General features: G+C 41.1%; 1 protein-coding gene across 1 annotated transcript; it reads right to left on the bottom strand.

The window, feature by feature from the left end:
* Window positions 1–2,295: 2,295 nt before the first annotated feature.
* On the bottom strand, window positions 2,296–19,223 carry VCPIP1 (valosin containing protein interacting protein 1). Its single transcript, XM_054815749.1, has 3 exons — window positions 16,338–19,223; window positions 10,807–10,893; window positions 2,296–7,536 (listed from the first exon to the last, which is right to left on the bottom strand). The coding sequence occupies exons 1-3, from the start codon at window positions 19,042–19,044 to the stop codon at window positions 6,659–6,661; spliced, it is 3,672 nt and encodes a 1,223-aa protein (XP_054671724.1). The 5' UTR covers window positions 19,045–19,223; the 3' UTR covers window positions 2,296–6,658.
* Window positions 19,224–20,457: the final 1,234 nt, after the last annotated feature.

Raw genomic sequence — 20,457 nt, 5'->3', positions numbered from 1 at the left:
CAGCCCAACATCAGAAGAGACCTCTTTAGGATTTGCAGAGTCGGCACAAATGCACGTGGGAAAGAAGAGAGAGGTTAGGATTAGAGGTAGTGTCTGGCAAGTATCTCGTTACAGTTCTACAGCAACGTGACAATCTGAAAGAAGCTTTGTTTTAAAGAAAATCTTGTATACAGAGTTGATAAATAGCCTGTAAAATTGAGTTTTCTGATTCTGAAAGAAGTTGCTTGAACCATGCCTTAAAGGTTTATAAAAATTACCGTGCATTGCACGCAGCCAGACTCCACAGACTATTGGCTAGTGAGAACCACAGCACCTTCTAAACCTTCTTCTCATTTCTGGTAACTTCCTTCCACCTGCCATCTTTCTTTCTATTTTTCACTTACTGAACACAAGTTTCCAAGCAGCACAGACCCAGTCCAGATCTACAGGATCACTTTAGAAGTGAAATTAGATTTGCTACCAGCAAGACAAGCCACTAGAAGTACTATTTCCAGCAGAAAACAAAATTAGGTAGTAATTTAAAAAAAAAAAAACAAAACACAGAGGTGGCTGAAGTCCAAATACAAGTCTGTGCAGCTATCTCATAATCATCAAATCAATGCCTTTCATTAACAGAACAGAGAATAACAGTCTTTTCTAAAGCCTCTTAAAGTGTGTGCAAATTACTGCAACAGGGGTCATGCTTACACCGAAACCTAATGCCTTTGACGATATTAATAAATGTTTAGAATGACCCAGTATACAGCAATTTCAGGAATTCAGAATAACCCATTTCAAATCAGTTGTGGCAACCGGGTTTCTGTAATGTCAGCTTGGCCATCAAGTCTACTATGGATCCAAACACTACTACTTTTTTCATCTATCATTAAGTAGTAAATACTCAAAACATCACCAATCAGTAGAAGCCAACATACAGCAAAGCCTCAATAAAATAAACTCCACATCAAGCAAAGTGACACAGTTTCGATTAACTTTTGCAGTCACTATCAGTGTTTGAACTGACTCTTCACGATACCAAAAAGCACCATCCACAACTCACTACACATGCTGATGAACTTTCAAGGTTCACTCTCACCCTGATCCTAGGGAGAAAATTATGTTGTGAGGGGCATTGTTCTGGCAGGAAGCTGGGGGTTTGCAGGGGTGTTAGGACAGGTTTGCTATGAACATACCTAAGGAGGAAAAAAAAACCCCACAAAACAAAACCACAAAACACCCCAACGACTCAAATCTAAAATAAAAAAAATAGATAGATATTAAGGCTGTACAATTAATGGTTGAAGAAAAATGAAAACACTTTGAAAGCACTCTTAACTTGGTTGCTTCATAGATTCAGTACTGGGTATAAACACTGCATTAATAAAGACGAGTTAATTTCTAGCTTAGCATTAAGCATTTAAGCCTTTGAAATACAAATCTTGCAAAGGATAATTTTCAATTCTTCATGATATGACATGCAATCAAAATTAACTCCGTATATTTACACCCATCATTTTAAAGAATGCTTTAATGCTAGCACACTTTGAATTAAAGTCTTTCAATAAATACAGGAATAAGTAACAGAGTTTTGCAGATGGGTTTTATGACTTCTTTTTAGCCTCAAAAGTTATGATTACAGCCCATTTTTGAAACAAAGTACCATGTGTAGCTGGTGGAAAAAGCAGAGATATAATTTCAGTAGTTGTCAATGTTCATCTTTGAGTATTGCCAAATTTTCAAAAGCCTAGTTCTTCCAAATGATACTATTCATACTTGCATATTACATGCATACATTAAAATTTTGCTTTGAGATACATTTTGACCAATGTTTCAAACTACAGACTGCCAGATATCTTAAATGTCACGTATGACTTTGTCAGCCGTTTTCTACACCTTCTTGGTGACAACTTTGAAAAAAGATTGAGATCTCAGATTTTGGTCTCAGATATATACAAACCTGTTTTAAAAATCTCTCAAATTCCAAGGTCCTATGTGTTTAATGAAATATTCGTAACAGGTATGAGGTTAAAAAAACCCCAACTTTTCCATAAAGAGTTTTTCTTTCAAAAAAGTTTCTTTTAAACAGAAACGTAACTAAAGCAAAATGGCTGACAGCAGAATTTGCTCTTCTAAGATTTGTACCAGTTTTTCAACTTCTGTACTAGTGTTCATGTATGCAAGTATAATGCAATTTATATGTAGAATGCGGAAGCTAATATAATCACAAGTCTTTTATTTTGTAGCCAAATCAGTGTTAATTAAACAGGCTAATATGTGAAAGGCTCGATAAAAGTTGCACCTTATAAAACCAATGCAGATGTTTTAACTTACAGTTTTAATATAGCAATCAAAGAAAATTCCAAATACTGTACAGTGAAGTGTAGTATAGTACACTATATACTGTTATAATACACTATTGTTACATTACAGATAAAAAAATCAAATATAATTAGTACAGCAATCACAAATAAAACAAACCAAACTGTGCTGGATAACAGCCAGTACTGTGAAGATGGTATAGTTTCTATGCTAATTTATTTTTAATTCAACATGTAAAGCACTTAATGTTTAAAAAGATTTGTTTTCTAAATATATACACTATTTTAATTCTTATTTATACATTTTAAATAGCATTCCCTCCTAAAAGTGCACTCATTCTTTTCTTGTCAATAATCCTCATTAAACATAAAGTAATTCTGAAAATACCACTCTTGTGTCAATCTTTTTATTGCTCAACCGCAGGCGTAAGGGCTCAGAGGGAATCCTGCATTCTAAAGGTCTTAAGCAACTTCTTCAATTTTAAGAAGCTAAACTGATACCCACAAGCAAAACAAAGAAACCACTTACTGGTCGTGGTGGTGGTTGGTTTTTTTAACAGAAGGATCAACTTCATATTATTAGTACTTCACAAAAGCATGTAGATTCTGCTATTTGAAAATGGGAGCCAAACAAATGCAGGGATAACAGTGGCATCTTCTTATATCATTCATTTTTCATACGTTTCAGACGGAGCATCGCTCTCCCAGCTGTAAGCATACTATGAATCTTATTACCTCACATTTTCAGCGCATTGAAAAAGTAGCAAGCGACTCTGCTAACCTTGTGACAGTGACAATAGGTTCAACTTTTTGAAAGATTGTAAATTAAGCATTTTGGTCTTGCAAGTATGCCTGTTGTACAGGGATGTTAGCATACAACCTTGCGGCACTGAGCCTCCGTGACACTGCTGCTAGAGCGTTCTGTTGGAGGCAACATCCTGTTCACATTTTGTATCTATGAGAAGACTAGTAAACTACGTGGGATTCACAAAACCAGCAATATACATTGCTGCTCTGTGACAGTAACAGTGAAGACACCCCAAATGTATTTATAGGATTTCATTTGAAAAGCTGCTATTTATTCTCCCTCGCTGAAATGCAAACAACTCACAAACAGCCGTATCTAAAAGTCAACCTTACTAAGCAGCCAGCCATTTGAATAGCAAAAATCTTGCATTTGCCTGGAAAACTGACTGAGGTTTCCCTTATGCTCATAAGCAATCTAGTTCATTCTCTTTTTTCTTTTTGTACTGGGCCTGTATTTTCAGTAATCATCTTTCATTTCGGTTATACATACTAAGCCATAGTAAAGTTTACGATTTTCAAACAATTTAAGTCTTCTTTGCCATGAGACACTGTGTAGACGGTGGTTGGCCCCTAGACAAGAAAGTAATCAAGGCAGGTACTCAAAAAGAATTTAGAACCACAGCCTCTGCCTGCAGGCAATTCAGTACCAAGAAGTTGGGAATTTTTTTTGAGAAAAGGACACTCTTCACGCCATTTGGAGAAGTCCTATTGCCATGGCTTCACATCCACATCAAGTCAACGTCTTCCCTGCCCTTGTACCCCGCCACCATTTACCTGACCCTTAACAGGGACATCTAACGAGCACATGGGCGCTCCCAAGACAGGCACACAGATTTGCCTCAAATGACATTTGCACCCACTGCTAGCAATCAAATGAAACATCTATTCAAACTTACACTTCAGTGTTCTTTATTTCACTTCTCCTGTACAGTTACACATCTCACCAGCACGTAGATGAAGTTTAGCTTCACTTGAGAGTAGCAAAAGCCATCTTTCTCAAAAACACTGATATTTAAATGCATGAGAAAGCTACGTGAAATAAGAACACTGCAAAGAAATATGCACAATCCTGCTTCACATCAGACGAATTCACATCAGCGCATCTTATGATTTTGACACCATGCTACCATTCCTTTTTGAGACCATTTTGGTTTAGGAACTGGAGAGTTCTGATCTACATGACTTGAGTGGACCTGAGATGACACTAAGGGTGAGTCAACCCGAGCTGTTATCTGTGTCTATTTAGACAAGAAGGAAAATGTCAAATTACTGCTGAAATGGGAAGTGTGTCAAAATTAAACCAAGCCTTCCTCTTTACACAGTAAAAGGCACCCAAACTTACCAGAAAGGCATGAAAGAAGTAAGCATCCTCCCTTGAAATAAGGATGAGGTGCAATAAATATTCCAATTTATTTCAAACTTAAAAATCTCTCATATACCTCGCCCATATTTTTTTTCAGCCGAGGAAGACTTCTTTTACTAAAGAAAAGGTTAAAAATGTCTAAGTGATAGTTACTTTGTCTAAAATGCAGAAGATCCAGAAGATTCTTACCCCTTAGCCTGACCTAAACTCCTTCCTAGGAACATGCCACTGCTATACTTTTCTAAACCTCGCACTGTGACAAAGCACAAGCCTCTACTCAACATTTTCTATAGCGAAGCAGCCTTCAGACAGCTAGACTGATTCATGGGAGACTAAATGTTTTCAGAAGTCATGGCAGGCTTCCAGCTGCTGCATGTGCATCCTGTTTCTCATTGAATAAGCCCTGCCAGTTAATCAGTGCATCAGCAAGGCCAGTTCTGGTGAGCCAAATTACTTCATACATTCAAAGCTTCCAAATTGCCAACTTACAGGTTAGCAACTTGAAATCTTAAATTTTTTCCATTCATTTGTGAAAAGGTGATTCTTATTTTTTTTACCTATAAGTAGTGTACTAAATCATAAAATATTTATTCCCTCTATGTTTAATGTACTTTGACAAAATGGGGGCTATTCTTTAAGTGACTTGCTTCAGTTAATTTTTACATACAAAAATAAATCCTCCCTCATGGGACATTTTATCATACTAATGCTTAGAACTGTTTAAGTGATTAGAAATGTAAAAAGTGAGGAGACTTTTCTGAATACAAACATATACAATACAAACAACATTTGTGAACTGGTAAAAACCCACACGTGCACAAACACAGACTTCAATATTTAAATGCTCTTAATTCCTTTGAAGCTGTATTAACATCTTTTATCCATTCAATGTTATTTTACCATTAGAGGAAGCAACAATAGTGCACTTAAATATGACTATGAAGATAGGAAGCAAAGTGCAGTATCAGGTATGCGTTCCATCCTTAGGGAGCAAGCACAACGGCTGCTTCTTAAAAAACTAGCACTGCAGGTCTGATGAACATGCTACTTAAGTGGATACCAGCTATATTAGCGCTGATGCAGGGAAATCTGCATCACAAACTGAAGTGAGGCTAATAGAGGTGGGTAGTCTTTATAGACACTGAAACAGCATGTATTCCTTGTTTCCATGGAGTAAGCAGTGAGCTTCCAAAAGCTCAATTATCACTGAACACTTTAGGATAATGTATGTTAGAGAGTCATTTCCTTCCCATAAATTTTTAATTTGCTCTGAAAAGGACAGCTGTTATTTAATTTTCACCATTACTAACCAATGCTAGTAATCAAAGTCTTTTAAAAGAAATGGATTTGCCATCGAACATTTGTTGTTTCTTGCAATTGCCAACTTCTCTCCTGTAGTTGTATTAAAAGTTGCACAACATCTGACCAGCTCGGTGTTTGGAAGGAAATAAAAACATGCTATCACTTACTAAGAGAGCACCAAAATGGTTGTGTTGGCTCAGCCAGCCACGCATAACCACACCACATTACCTTCATCATACGCTAAGTAGCCTTTTTTCTAACTTGCTTAAACTGACAATATGCAGAAATTAGATTTTACTAAAGTTACACGTATTCCAAGATTTCTGACAAGCGTATACAGCTGTATGAATGAAAAAGCTTTTAAATCGGAGGAAGTGCCAGCACAATGTAATTGAAGTACTGTATATGCTGCATTATCAAATTTAGCAGAAGTTTAGTTTCAGTTGCTTTTTGAAATTTATGTATAATTCATGTTGATAGTGTATTTTTAGTGTAATTAAGTACCTGGGACAGGATTAACTTTGTCACATTTCTAGTTTTGGCTGTTCTAGCCTTTTCAGTAACCTTAATGGTAAGAACCTTGCGTGGGCTTAAATTTTAAGACTTAAGGAATTAAAAATTACAAAGAATTTTCAAGAACCCACATTTACAGCAGATATTCATCTCAGTGCATTTCCTAATAACTAATTTACAGGTAACAGAGCCAGCCTGGGCAGCAGTATGGTAATATTGAAAGCTATTGCCAATCACACGCTTATCATGCACTGAATAAGATGATATAATCTTTGACATACATACAAGATTTAATAACTAATCACTTTGTGTGGCCCAGCCAATAAACATTACATTTGAACAGTAATTTTTTCTACTCTTGGTAGATTTTAACCTATCAAGAATGATCCATTGGCTCAGTTGCATTAGTGATTTCTGCATCTTGACTATCCATCTCCTCAAGCTCCTCAACAGAACTTCCCTTTTGTGCTTTAGACCTCGCAGGGAATGTTGTTCCCACAGAATTCACCATGTTACCATCAGTTGATTCAGTATTCAAGTGTTCAGTACCACCTGCTGCAGAAAAGGATTCGGGTAAGCCAGCCTGAAAGCTCCCAGGTTTATCAGCTGAAGTTGAACTCACTGCCTCTACTTTTCTTTGAGATAGATCAACTGATGCTGACTGCTCTGTATTCTGATCCCGCAAATGTCTATCCATTGAAGCCTGAATAGAAGAGACCATTTCCTGCAACTTTTTTCTCTGTGCCTCAATCAAAGTGGGGTCAAGCTGCCTGCTGTCTCTCATTGTCACAACTCCCGGAGCAATTCGGATAAGCTCACTGTTACCAGAAGCAGCTGTGAATACAGAAGGCTCAATTTTAGCAGAAGGACTGAAGTCCGTTTCTGTACTATGCTTTCTTAAAAGTGGTGTTTCCCTGGCTCTTTGATCATGTTGTTGACTACTAGATGCAGTTCCTAGGGAATGGCCCTTTCCTTGAAACGCAGTTATGTTAGGTAGTTGTTCAGATTTCTTTTTCACTACTCCACCACTACCCAGCTTCAGCATTCCGTGTGAAGGACTTGCTTCCCTGCTTCTTGAAGCAGCTTCCGCTCGCACTTGACTTAAGGCCTCTTTAACCAACTCTTCAACGTCAGGACCAATAGGAAAGTGCCCGGCAGCATCCACACACAGCTCTAATCTGTCTTCTGCTGCATTGTACACAAAGTTTTTACCAGGCAGATGTGGAAAAGTACAGTGCTTGCCATCAGCCAAACCTATAAAGATAGAAAAAGTTATTCAAAGTGCTAACATATTTTAAGGCGTGCTCCGAATACACAGTAACTATTGTATTTAAACCTATTGCATCAAGCATGTAAAACCAAACACACTGAAACTTACTACTGTGTAAGAAAAACAATTTAGGCTTTTATGCCATATGATAGCAATCACAGTATACCCCTAAGATGCTGCTGCCATCTATGGTGATTCTAATGAAGAGACAGGACCGTAGTATTACTAGATAAAATAACCACCTTGCTGGGACTTGAAGTTCTAATACAACAGAAGTTATAGAACTAGTTTATGTTTGCAGTAACGCAAAGCAAGCCAAACCCCATCACTAACACCACCACCCCCCCCACCACAAAACCACACAAAACCAAGCAACCAAACCAAACAAACCCCAGAAAAGTGCCAAAGAGCACATTTCAAATCACTGCCTATCTGGAGAAGCACTGTTTAAGACCACTTCCATACTAGTTGGAATTGCAGTAGCATTTCAGGGTGTACCACTGCTGTAAAGCCTGAGGAATTTCAAATTTTCTATTTGTCATCTTCTCAGAGAGGAAGTGTTGCTAGATAAACACAAGTGTTTCAAGCTCACTGTGTTTAGTAGTCCTGGAGATTCTAACTGTTAACCTTTACAAAACAAGCCTGAGGCATAATATTTTTGATCTGCTGTTTGTTTCATTGTCCCACTTATGATTTGACTGATCTGCTAAAATTGAGAGCTCACTAGACAAATTTAAGTTCTGAGGCTGCTCTGTGTCAAAAATGGGCAACATTTGGTTTTTCCAGTTTATCATCATAAAATACAAAATAACTCTTTCTACTTGGTCTCACACAGGTTGTAGTAAAAGCAGTAAGGTATCACTTATTCATGGCGATGGCTCTCTGTGAGTTAAAAAGCTATCTGCAGACGAAAACTTGGCTACAACAACTCTCTCCAGTTCTACCAGCTATGCAAGGAGAGCTACAATAAAAAACCCACTTTAAAAAAAGTGCCAAGAATGGCTAAATTAATGGGATTTTTCCTCATATTCTCTTAGAATTCTTGAAGAAAACAACAGCAATTATGCAGAAGGGAAGAAACACAACAAGCAAATCCTATTTCTGTGTTATCAAATACAACGCAGTCAAAACAAGTATTCTGGGCATCAATGAAAAATGTCATTCGAATGATCTGAAACATTCTTAAACTGTGTTTATACTGATGAACCAACTGATCAATCTCACTCATCCTCCACAGCTGCTGATTCAGACACTTTTGCTGTTGCACAGAATCTACAGATGAGATTTTATTTCGAGAACTTCAGACACGTAGCTCCTTTCTTTACATATCCATGGGAACCAATAATCAAACAGCCATAACACACAGAGAACAAAATTTAACCCCAAACACTTATGCGTCTAACTTAGTCTGAAGAGAATATTTTAACTACAGAATCTACCAGCTCAACCTTCATTTGCAAAAGAGAGCGCTGTAACAGCTGCTATGATAGACCAAAACTGCCTCTGAAATTACAATCCTGAAATCTCAAAACAAGACCTTAAACAAGATCTACCAAATCAAATTTCAATTGATTAACAGTACCTACACTTGATAGAAAGCTTTGTTCCAAATGTCCAGTATACTAGCTGCATTATTACATTCCCTTAAAGAAGCTCCCTACCTATTTGTAATATTTTAGTTAAAAAAATAGACTGTTGCACACTGTAATTGTTTAATGTGGAAATTTAGTAGTTCATAAAATGTTAAAATCACACAAGTATGTTAATACTGAAATAGTAATTCTACCCACCAAGGCAGTGTAAAATACCTGCACACACAGAAATGCAATAATGTTCAAATACAGAATATCATCTCCCACAATCTTAGTTCTTACTGGTAAAATTGACTTTTAGTTCAGGCATTTTCTGTGAGTTAATGACCCGCTGGGTTAAAATCCCTTGGATTCATTTCAGGTTCTCAACTCTGGCTAGTCATTAATCAGTCCAAAATGTCCTTCGCGTCAGGCACTCTTTAAGCTAACTCACTTGCCACAAACAATACAGCAGTCTTTGCTGTACAAGCGTAGTAAAAGAAAGAAAACTAAAAGGAAACAGATCTACTGTAAGACAGTTGCATGCGAATTCTATTACCCAGGCTATGGGCATTGAGTATACCACACGTTTTAATTACTGGAAACAGAACAAAAATTCATAGAATCATAGAATGGTTTGGGTTGGAAGGGACCTTAAAGATCATCTAGTTCCAACCCCCGTGCTGTGGGCAGGGTCACCCTCAACTAGACCACATTGCCCAAAGCCTCATCCAACCTGGTCTTAAACACTTCCAGGGATGGGGCATCCACAACCTCTTTGGGTAACCTGTTCCGGTACCTCACCACGCTAACAGTAAAGAATTTCTTTCTAACATCTAATCTAATTACGTGGCAAAATATCTGTTTCCAGAAATAATCAAGATTAACTTAAAGGTTAATAAAGCTTCCTAAGAAGAAATCAAACAGTAAGAAAGCAGCAAAGGAATTATTATGTATAGATGAAACCTCAAGAGCTAAACTATGAATACAAAGACTTCAATAAGAAAATAAACTTTAAATGAGAGAAAATAACTGAATAGTACTTTCTTCTCTAAAGAAACAGATGATATTCTTTGTAGGTAGAATTTGTAAAGCCATCCAAAATCAAATATACTCTAACTGCTTGCTCAGTTATTCTGCACGTAGTCCAAGTTGCGACATTTATCAACGCAAGAAGGGGATGGATAGCTTTGCTTTTGAACAACAATCTTAGGAATATGAAAGACAAATTTAACCAACAATTTAAATGTAAAACATGCAGTACCCCTGTATAAAATGTCTACTAAGAAGCACACTAGAATGATGAACTGTTTATCCAGTGTGTGTTTTACAGTATAACAGGAATAGGTCCTATGATCTTCTCTTTGTTTGATCTTTCCAGGGGAAAAAAATAAAAATAAGTTGACTTATTGAAGTTGTTTGTACAACTCAGGAAGTTTCAATGGAGATCTGTGGTCACAGAGAAAATTTCAGAAAAGAAGAGATTTAAGCTGAATGAACTAGTCTTAGATTCCCTAGTCATAGGCTCTCTGAGGGAGCATAAGGAGTCCTACGATATTATGAAAATGAAAACGTACCATGGCAATAAAAATGTACTTATGCTTACAAGTGACTCAATACCGATTTACAATTTTAAAGATTTGAAAACAGAGGAAGGAAGGGATAAAAACAAAACCAAAATACCTGTGGTTTTCTTCATTATGCTGTAGAATACTCCACCTTGCTGAAACAATTGAGGAAGCCCCTTTGCATAAGACCAAACATCTTCTCCTGTAAAAATCAAATACAGTCATTAGAATTAAGCAGTTGTATTTTAACATTATAGACAATGGCTGAAAATGTAACTCCTTGAATTAAAAGCTAAATCCTCACTCTCTTCTATGCAATTAAGAATTTGAATTTTTATTGCAAATTTACAGAACAGGAGCCCAGGCCATTAAGGAAAACATACCACAGTCTGCAGTCAAATCTCCTACATCTTCTAGTACAAAGGTTCCCAAATTTCATTTAATCCAAGCTGCAGCTCCTGGTTCTTTGCCAGGCCCTACACATGAGTCTCCATTCCCCTCCTACCCATGCTTTCCACATAAAACTAGGAAATTACTAACACACTTCCAAAATTCAAGCACATACCCTTGCACATTAAAACCTCAATTCTACATCCCTACACCTTCTCAAAAATCAGATCTCAATTTCAGAGCTGCCATACAGCAGACTTTATACAGTAGCTGAGATAGAAACTTCCACACAGGCAGCTGCGTAGAAGCTGTGTCCATACCTTGCTTTTCTTGAAAGTTAGAAACAAAATACCAACTGTGAAACCGGCATTTTTCAAAGATGCCAAAAATGGCATTGAAATGTGACAACTTTAAATGCCACTGAGAGGAAAAAACCCAAACCCTAGACTATGTAAGGAAAGGAATATAAAGAACAGAAAAATTGGATTACAATGACAGAATATCAGTGACCTAACAGCAGCTGCTAAATCAGTTCAGATCTGCATTTTTACCTACACCCATTTCCTCATTTTGCTAATCACTTACCTGCTTCAGAGAAGTGATGTGTGATGTAGCTGTCAAAGTAGTGCAGACAAAAAGTACTGAGAAATTCCATTCTGATGCAGAAACAACTACTGCACATATACATTTTCAGAAAAAAAATGCTTTATATTAAACATTCAGGGAACATACTAATATACTTTAAATAGAAATTGCACCCTTTAGGCATCAAAATCTCAATAATCACGTGTCTCAATTTTCTATTAAAATTGGAAAATGTAAATCATCAACTAAAGTTAACTGGATGTGCTTACTACTTGGAATACGGATAGTTGGAATGTGTGAGGCTGTAAAATACTACCCGCCAGTATTTTTTTGCTTGCTGTTAAGAACAAAAGTAAAACATTATTTTTAGTAGCTTCCACATACTGAATATAGTGCACAACTAAAACCCTCCTTGCATTTCTTTACTGCATATCCCACAAGCTAACTGTGGCTACTCTCTTATCCCACCCGCCTCAGGTGAGAAAGTTTCACTCTCGTGACAGTGGCATTATGTGCTACATTACGCTTTGAAACCCTTCAAATCACTCTCTGTTTCCCTTCCCCAACAGGCACGGGACTCCGTACACTCCCCTGCTCCCTGTCCCCCCACCAGAAGGATCCTGTCACTCACCTCTCCGCTTCAGGTGTTATTCCAGTCCTCATTCTCTATAAAAGGTACAGTACATGATTGTGTTTTGTCTCTAGGCATTTTAAAGAGAGGAGACCTACGTACTCTGATTCATTTTAAATGCATTCCCTCGAACCACGTATGGTCTGGTTCATTGCATTCATTTGCACATCGAGCTCACAGATTCGGCCTTCATTTCCTAGGAAGAACATCCAAGTAAAACCAACTACTTGTCTGTCTTACTTTCCATGATCTACTGAAGAAGGAGATTTTGTCTTTTGACTTTATCCTGATAATTCCTCTCTACTGACTTGCTAATAAATTTGAAGCTCCTGTCCAGCTCTCACTGACCCATTAAAAAATAAATAAATAAAAGGAGCATTCTCTTTTCCTCCCCATTATTGCCACCACTCTCCCTCTTCTTCAAACAGCTGCATAGAGTGAGGATGATTACTGTGATAACATTCCCTCTCATATTCTCCCTATTTCAAAAGGTGTTCCCTGCTACCCTTCATCCCTATTATCATTTACATTTTGAAATACACATCCCTATACACAATGGCTCCAGACCATCACTGCTGTGGCTCTTCATTTTCCCCCAAGCAGCAGCAAGCTGAAGTCCTCCTGGTGGCTTAAATACTGCCCACAGGAATCAAAACAACCACTACACTGGTAAGTGACAGAATGCAGTCGAAGCCTGGGGTGGCCACAGCCAGCAGCCACACAGGGGCTGGCTCCATACTACAGCATCTAGCAGTCCATTCTTACTTGAAGGGCTCCCTTCCCTTCCACAAGGCAACCACCAGGCTTTTAGAAGAAGCCCGGTTTTACACATTAGTAGCATTCTCCAAGGAAAGATTCCCTATTTGCTCTGGGCATGAGTTTTCAAGCCCTGCACAAGAGAAGCATCACTGTTTAGATAGCCTTTTATGCCACACTAACAAGGACTACATGCAGAAAAGTATGGAGAGCAGGGCTCACAAAACAAAAGCATCCCCCACTGAAAGAAACACAAACTAAAGATGCTGTTTTGATAAAGAGATCTCAGATGGGAACACCAAAAAAACCCACAATTACAACTGGACTTTCCCAGATCAGAGGAACTAGTGTGTGTGATTCAACTAAACTATATTTGAGGTTTGCACATTTTTGTTGCTAGCTAGGTTTTACTGTTTGTTTTGGTTTTGTTTACCACGGCAGTAACATGTTTATAGGTCACAAGTTAATTTGGGCGATCATTTAGTTATATTAAAAACTCCTTCAAGACACTACATTTATCAAACAGATGATGTTCTCCGCACTGTTCCCACTCCAGTACACGCTCCCTCAGACCAGACCTCAGCCCCACAACATTACAATATGGCAACAAATGAAGACTATCCCATCCACAGGCATGCCTCAGACACTGCTGAAAAAGAGCAGGGCCAGACTAACCTATGCCAGTGGAAGCCCAAGACCGTCACTTCATACAGCAGAGAGGACACACAGAAGTGCAAAACAAATTGAAAGCTCAGTTGATAAACACAGGTTACAGGGAACTACAGCTGGCTTAAAACCAAGCTGTTTAATTTCAAGCAAATCCTGGTATCAATTAATACATTTAATTTAAAACCTGGCTATTTTGATTTCTTGTGCACTGACGAATTCATCAACACAAAACAAAAAGATCAAAATAGATTCATACTTGGCTTGCATGTATCCAGAGTGCTTCTGCATGGGTGTAATTAAATCTGTTTAAAAATATAATGTTTTAACTACGTTAATGTAAAATTACAATTTCTTTAGTAATTTTCCTGTAGAATTCTGTATTTTGAGCTAAACAAAAAATGAGGAAAAAATCTTTAGAAAAAATCATGCATAATATGTTAAGTGGTCCAGAAATTACAGTATCTAATTTCCCAGGGCTTATTTTTAAATTATATGCAGAAAAAAATAAAGAACATGATCTAAAATGTTAATAAGTTAACTAGCTGAGACCAGAAAAAAAAATTATAGTAACTGAAATATGAAAGAAGCATCAAGTCCGCCTACAGGAGACCCTGTACAAAAGACAAGCTTTTAAATATCCAGAATGAATAGTTATAGATGTTTGAAGGCACACTTTCACTATGGGCATTGGAGGGGGGGAAAAAGAAAATTGTGTCTGGCCCAGCAAGCTATTTCAACAGCATCTCCCTTCTACACATTCTAATCTGACTGCATTAGATGAATGTTTTTAGCAGAACAAAGTTACAGCAAGCGCACGCAGGATAAGCTGACTCTCAGAACTTTGCAGCACTGGTTTTTAGTGGTACAGAGACGTCACTGAGAAACATTGAGGCTTCTCATCCCAAAAATGTTGGATATACCACCTTGAGGAACTGCCACCCCAACACTCCTAAGAAAGTGTAAGGACTTAGGAAGTTTCTTAGAGTTTGTTTCCCCATTGAAAAATCACAATTGTAAATAGTAAACTGTCTAGGTTTTTTCCACAAGTATCTTTAAAGGAAAATGAAGCCCTAATGAGAAAAGTGATTATATAAAAATAGTATCTCATTTAGTAGCTGCATAAGTTGTTATAACTGGTTGGTTTATCATTTGCTGCCACTTTTACTTCTCTTAGTAATGCAAAATGGATGCAGTCAGAGAAGGGTGAGGCATATTCTATTCTAACCTGTGCTTCGAAAGTAGAATCTAAGAGCAGTGCGAGTCAAGGACAAAAATTGATTCTTGAATACAAGATCACCTCACAGTTTATGGATAAGTACCTGTAAAAAAATTACACTCCTTAATGCTGAAGTAACTGAGATGCTTTAAAAGCACATCAGTTTTTTGTAAGCCAATAACTACACTTTCAGCAGTATTTCCTGAAAACAGAAAAGCACTCTTTTAAGCTGCATCTCAAAATTAAGACAGCTTTTAAATCTAACCTTTTCCTGCACTTTGGAACTGCAGTGTAAGTGTCAGTGTGATGAGATGGCTAGTGATTCAGCACACTATCTTGCAAGAGACATGGGAGTAAACAATCAGGCTTGGAAAAGAATCAAAGTTCTGCTTGATGAACTTCTGACATACCACTCTGTGATTATGTAATTGTTTCGTTTCATCACATGCTTTAGCCACACCAAATCCCTCCAGCAAAAGAGAAGGCTCCCACAAAAAAACCCTGTAAACATTACTATTCAACTGGTTCACAGAACTAAATGCATGATAATTACTGTTCTACTTCCTACCAGGAAGCAGCAAGAACTGTGAAACCTGATGAAGAAACTACACAAAGGTCCAAGTCTCCTAAGTCCAAAAATGAAAATAAAAACCACAGGTACCTGAGAAACGTCCTTTCATCTTGAATTATTAACAGTTAGTCAGATTTACATGACTCACCATTTACAAGCATAGCTTTGCAACCCTATGTCCACCTTCAGGATTCAAATTTGCATTTAGATTCTTTGTTTCTCCTCTGCTTACATTCTGAAATAATACTTTTCATAGCCCTTTAAAAAGGCCAGATCTTCACTTAAAATTAGCAGATTAGCTAAGGAGACAATGTTGTGTTGATTTGCTTAAACCAACACAACTCCCTGTGGGGAGAAATGCCAGGACTTCATCCTACTACAAAGGTGAGAATTTGGTCCTCAAACTTCCAATGAGCAGACAGACATTCACCATCCCCTTCTCACCTCCACTCTGAATTTATTTCCTGAAACCTGAGGGAGATGTAGGAAAAAGAGAGCATGTAGCTCACACACATACACATCAGATGTGTGCCTAATGACAGACAGGAAAAACAAATAGAGAGACAGACAGCAGAGGAAATGCAACAACTTCTAAACAGCAATTTTTAGAGGACTTTATAGCAAAGAAATAACAAGTATCTTTTATATACATTTTAAAAAGTCACAATACATCACTGACAGCATGTTAAATGTTCTTCTAATAGAGGAATAAGGGAACTAACCTCCATGGTTACAGAAAAGAAAAAAAAAGTACGTAACTACAGTTTGTAAAATGTTATTTTCTATTTAAAACCACAATTTTAAAGTATAACTTGAAGTCAGCCTTACCCATTAGTGTTGCCAGAAGACAGAGAGAATACATCTCCTTATCGACTTGCTCTTGCAGTTCCTTTGATGAGATTTTACTAGTCACAGCAACGTCTTCATGCTTCACGGCATGGGCCGAGCGTGCTGAAGCAGACTGCCTGCCTTCCTCCTTACCTTTCAGGATTTCTATCGCAATTCTGTCACCATGCTGCAAAGGAACGGGCTCGTTTTCCATGCCTTCTTTGGGAGGCAGAAGCTCTTTAGGAGGAAAGCCATAGCGAATACATTGCAAATATGGAGGAATATTAAATTCTCTCGCTATGCTTTCCTGTAGTTCCATGAAGGTGGTAGTGCACTTTAGGGTAAGCATTGACTGCCTCCCGTCATTTGTGGTTATTCGAATTTTCTTTTCTTTTATAGATGTTGGAGAATACGGGGGTTTTGTTGGTGTAGCAGGTGCAGATGATGGCCCCTCACGAACAGCCCCCGGAGAAGCAGTCCTAGCTTGGCCTTTATGCTCTTGTTTCAATTTCTCACTTTTCCGTTTTTGCATTACAGAAGCCTGGTCTGCAATGTTCTGCTGAATAGTTCTTTCAGCTTTGCTCATGTTCAACTCCTCCTTGTGCAAAGTTTTTGTCTTCTGTCCAGTCAAAATAATTTTGGTTGGAAGCTGCGACTCTAACTCTTGTCCTTGCTGCACATCATTAGCTCTTTGGGCATGAGCACCATCAATATTTACAGGGGTATAATCATCAGGGTTCTTTATGGCAGTTTGATGCAATATTGTGTTGACAACTTTCTGAACAAGAATCTCACTGCCAAACTCACCGGGGAAGTGCTTGGTAACAAGTTTCATGGCAACATCATACACATTGCTGTTCAGAGACGAGTCACTTTCATACTGGAACCAGTAGACTGTCTCTCTCACCACTCTTCCACCCCACTCCAGAGTAATAGGAAAAGCTTCAGGGAGATTATCATATTCTTTACCTTCCCAGTAGTGCTTGAATCCACAGCCACATTTGCCACCTGTAGACCTAGTATTAGTTCTGTCTCCATCCAAATACAAAACAGATCCGTCTTCTCTGACGCGACGCACTAAGTTACCATGACACCAGTTACAAGCAGTCAAACTACTCAGGCTATAGTCTGGTACCAGCACGTCCTTTGCGGGGTTGTAAGAACACACCAAACTGTTCAGGGGAAAACTGTAATTTTTGTCAGGCCTTAGCTGGCCATGGGTACTTTTTGCCAGGTTATAGAGTTTTCCCCCAGGGCTCAGCCACTTTGGAGGAACATGATGCTCTGAAAGGGCCCCACAGATGAGGCACCTGTGAAGGCGGTTGTCCATCACTGCTTTTTTGGCAGCTGCAGTGACTTCTTCAGGCTGGACTCCAATTACACCAGTCCTTCTGTAGAAATACTGATGTACATCAGCTACAAGACTGGGATGGATACCGTGTTTACTCATGAAAACCTCCTCCATTGCAGCAACAAGCCTCATCAAGTACTTATCTTGCAAACTTCTGTCTCCTCCAATAACACAACCACCATCCGCCTCTAACTTGATGTACTTTTTGATGAGGTCTTGAGGAACTCCCCAAGCTTTAGGAAGTAGCTTCCTCGGCAGTTTAGGTAAAGCAGCACCTTTTATTCCAACTAGAGGAATATAATGGTTACGTCCTGAGCTACTCCATGCAATGCAGATCGGCTTGTTCAACATGCCATCTTTTCCCATGCATTTTTCTAGGGGTACCAGACCAGGGAGGAAAGTCGCCGAATAATCGCCAGAGCTTCGCATTCCACTTAATGAGTCTAACAGGATGATAGGTCGGTGAAGCACGTTGGCTAGACCAAAGATGTGAATATTCCTAAGGCCCATTGGTACACCTTCGGGAGGAACAAACAAAGGGTCACATTCGTTGATAATGTCCTCCCACTCAGCTGCATCAATAAAGTCATGGAAAAGTGCCTTGTAGTGACTCAGATTCTCCTCAAAATGCTTCTTTAGATTCTCTCGCAGAGCATGCCAGAACAGTTCCCTGCCAACAAGCGCCCGCGAGACCGCATGGACGAGGCAGTGGCCATCTCCATCCACGTGGACAGGAATGAGGCACTCCTGGCTGTTGTTGGCTTTCTTGATGTCTTCCAGGGTGTCATGCAGGTAGATGAGGCTGCCAGAGCGGTCCTTTCCGTAACCGATGGTTTCAACGTGCTCCGGCTCAATGAGGAAGGCGCGGTCACCCAAGAGGGAGCAGTCAAAGATGTCTCCCTGGTTCATTTCCGTGAGGAGCTTGGCTTTGCCAGTTTGCTTATCCATACCATAGCGGGCCAGGATGGGGGCCAGGAGCTTGCAGTGGTAATTGGAGAGGCCCATGACTTTTACGAGCTCGGTGTTCCTGCGGGGCGGGCCAGTACCGCTGACACCCAGCAGTGCGTTTCGCAGCAGGTTGTGCAGCACCAGGTCGGGGTCCGTCACCTCCTCCACGGCCAGCAGCTGCCGCTGGTCGTGGCGCTGCCCGCAGTCCGTGCACTCGATGCTGCCGCTGCTCTGCGGCCCGTGGGCCGGGAAGAAGAGCCGAGCCTGGCATTTGGGATCGGGGCAGGTGCCCGAGAAGATGCGCCGGTCCCGTTTCGTGGAAGCGGCCGGAGGCGGCGGCTGCGGCTGCTGCTGAGGAGACGGCGGTGGCGGCGGCGGCGGCTGTTGCTGCTGCTGAGGCTGGGACATCGCTCTGCTCTGGCTGGGCTTCACCCCCACCCGCGCTCCTCCGCCCTCACAGGCTCATCCCCTGCGCCCCGGCTAACGACCGGCGCCTGACAAATGCCGCTACCGGTGCCGTCCGCCAACCGCCCATCCACCGAGCGCCCTGCCGCCGCCGCCGCCGCCGCTCCTCACCCTCACCCCCACCTCCGCCTGCCCCCTCCCACCCCCGGCAAACACGGAAGCCGGCGCCGGCGCCGCCGCTTACAGCCTCCTCGCTGCCTTAGCCGTTGCCCACAACGCAAAGGCCTCTCGCACTTCCACGCTAACGACGCAGGCGCGGCGCCGCAGGGGCGCTCGGGAACGGTAGTCTTCTCTGCCGGGAAGGCCTGGTGCGGGGAAGGGAGCGGGGAGCGCGCGAAGACTACAGTGACAGTGATGCCAAGCGGCAGAGGGAGGGCCGGGGCGGGGCGAGCCAGGCCGGCTGCACCGACCCGCAGGGTTTCCGGGAAGTGTAGTCTTCTCCTGGGTGGGCCGCGGAAGAGGGGAGCCGAGAGGGACACACTTAGGGCGCTTTGGAAGCGCTTGTTGCGCTTCCTGTTGGAGGGTGTGGGGGAAAGGCCGGCTGCTGTGTTTAAGGTGACACCCCACATATATATTTCTCTTCTGTGTGTTGTGTCTGTCCCCGTCCCGTCCCCCCCCGCTCACCCCCCCAGCACGAACACTGAAGCAAGGCTCCCTCCCCTGTCACCAGGCGGGCACCCGGGGAAGGAGGCTGCTCGCGCCGGCTGAAGCCGAGGCGCTCGGTGCCGCTACCGGGCCTTGTCCCTCGGCTTTGGCCCACATCTCCTCACAGCGCTGCCTGGCCGAGCTCCAACAGGTTGTAGCCGACAAGGGTCTGACAGAAAGGGGCACGGCGGCCGGGCCCCAGCCTGCGCCTCACTGCTGCTGCCCAGGGAGGGTCTGAGCGCCTGAGGGTGAGCCCCGAGGGCTTCCTGGGCACGGGGGTTTTCAAACAGCGCGGCGAGGGCAAAGCAGCGCGTCCTCCCAGGCAGGAATTCCCTGCAGACATGGGCACGGGGGCTCTGGCCCCAAACGTATGCCTGCGTGAGTCACCGCCTGGCCGACATGGAGCTGGCGTTGGCAGTGTGGCTGTGCTTGCCCTTTGAACTCCCCGGACTCTCCGGAGCTCGATATATCCTCATGAGGTTTCGTTTCCCGAGCAGCCACGCCAGGCTGCTTCTCCAGGAGGTAAGCTATCTAAAGGGAGGCGTTCCCCAGCTGCTGGCTGCTGATAGCACCGAAAGAAGACAAGAGAAGACATGAGAGCAAGTTGTTAACAGAAGTGATCCCTCCTGCTGGTGCTACGTAAGGAGATAATGAGGGAATGAAGCTGGCGCTTACATTATCTCCAGTGGCCATCTGAAATGATACTTCACA

The sequence above is a fragment of the Grus americana genome, chromosome 2 (genome assembly GCF_028858705.1).
Source record: "Grus americana isolate bGruAme1 chromosome 2, bGruAme1.mat, whole genome shotgun sequence".
Classification (NCBI taxonomy): domain Eukaryota; kingdom Metazoa; phylum Chordata; class Aves; order Gruiformes; family Gruidae; genus Grus; species Grus americana.
The sequence above is the reverse complement of the archived record's forward strand: the minus strand, read 5'-3'. Positions and strand labels throughout refer to the sequence as shown.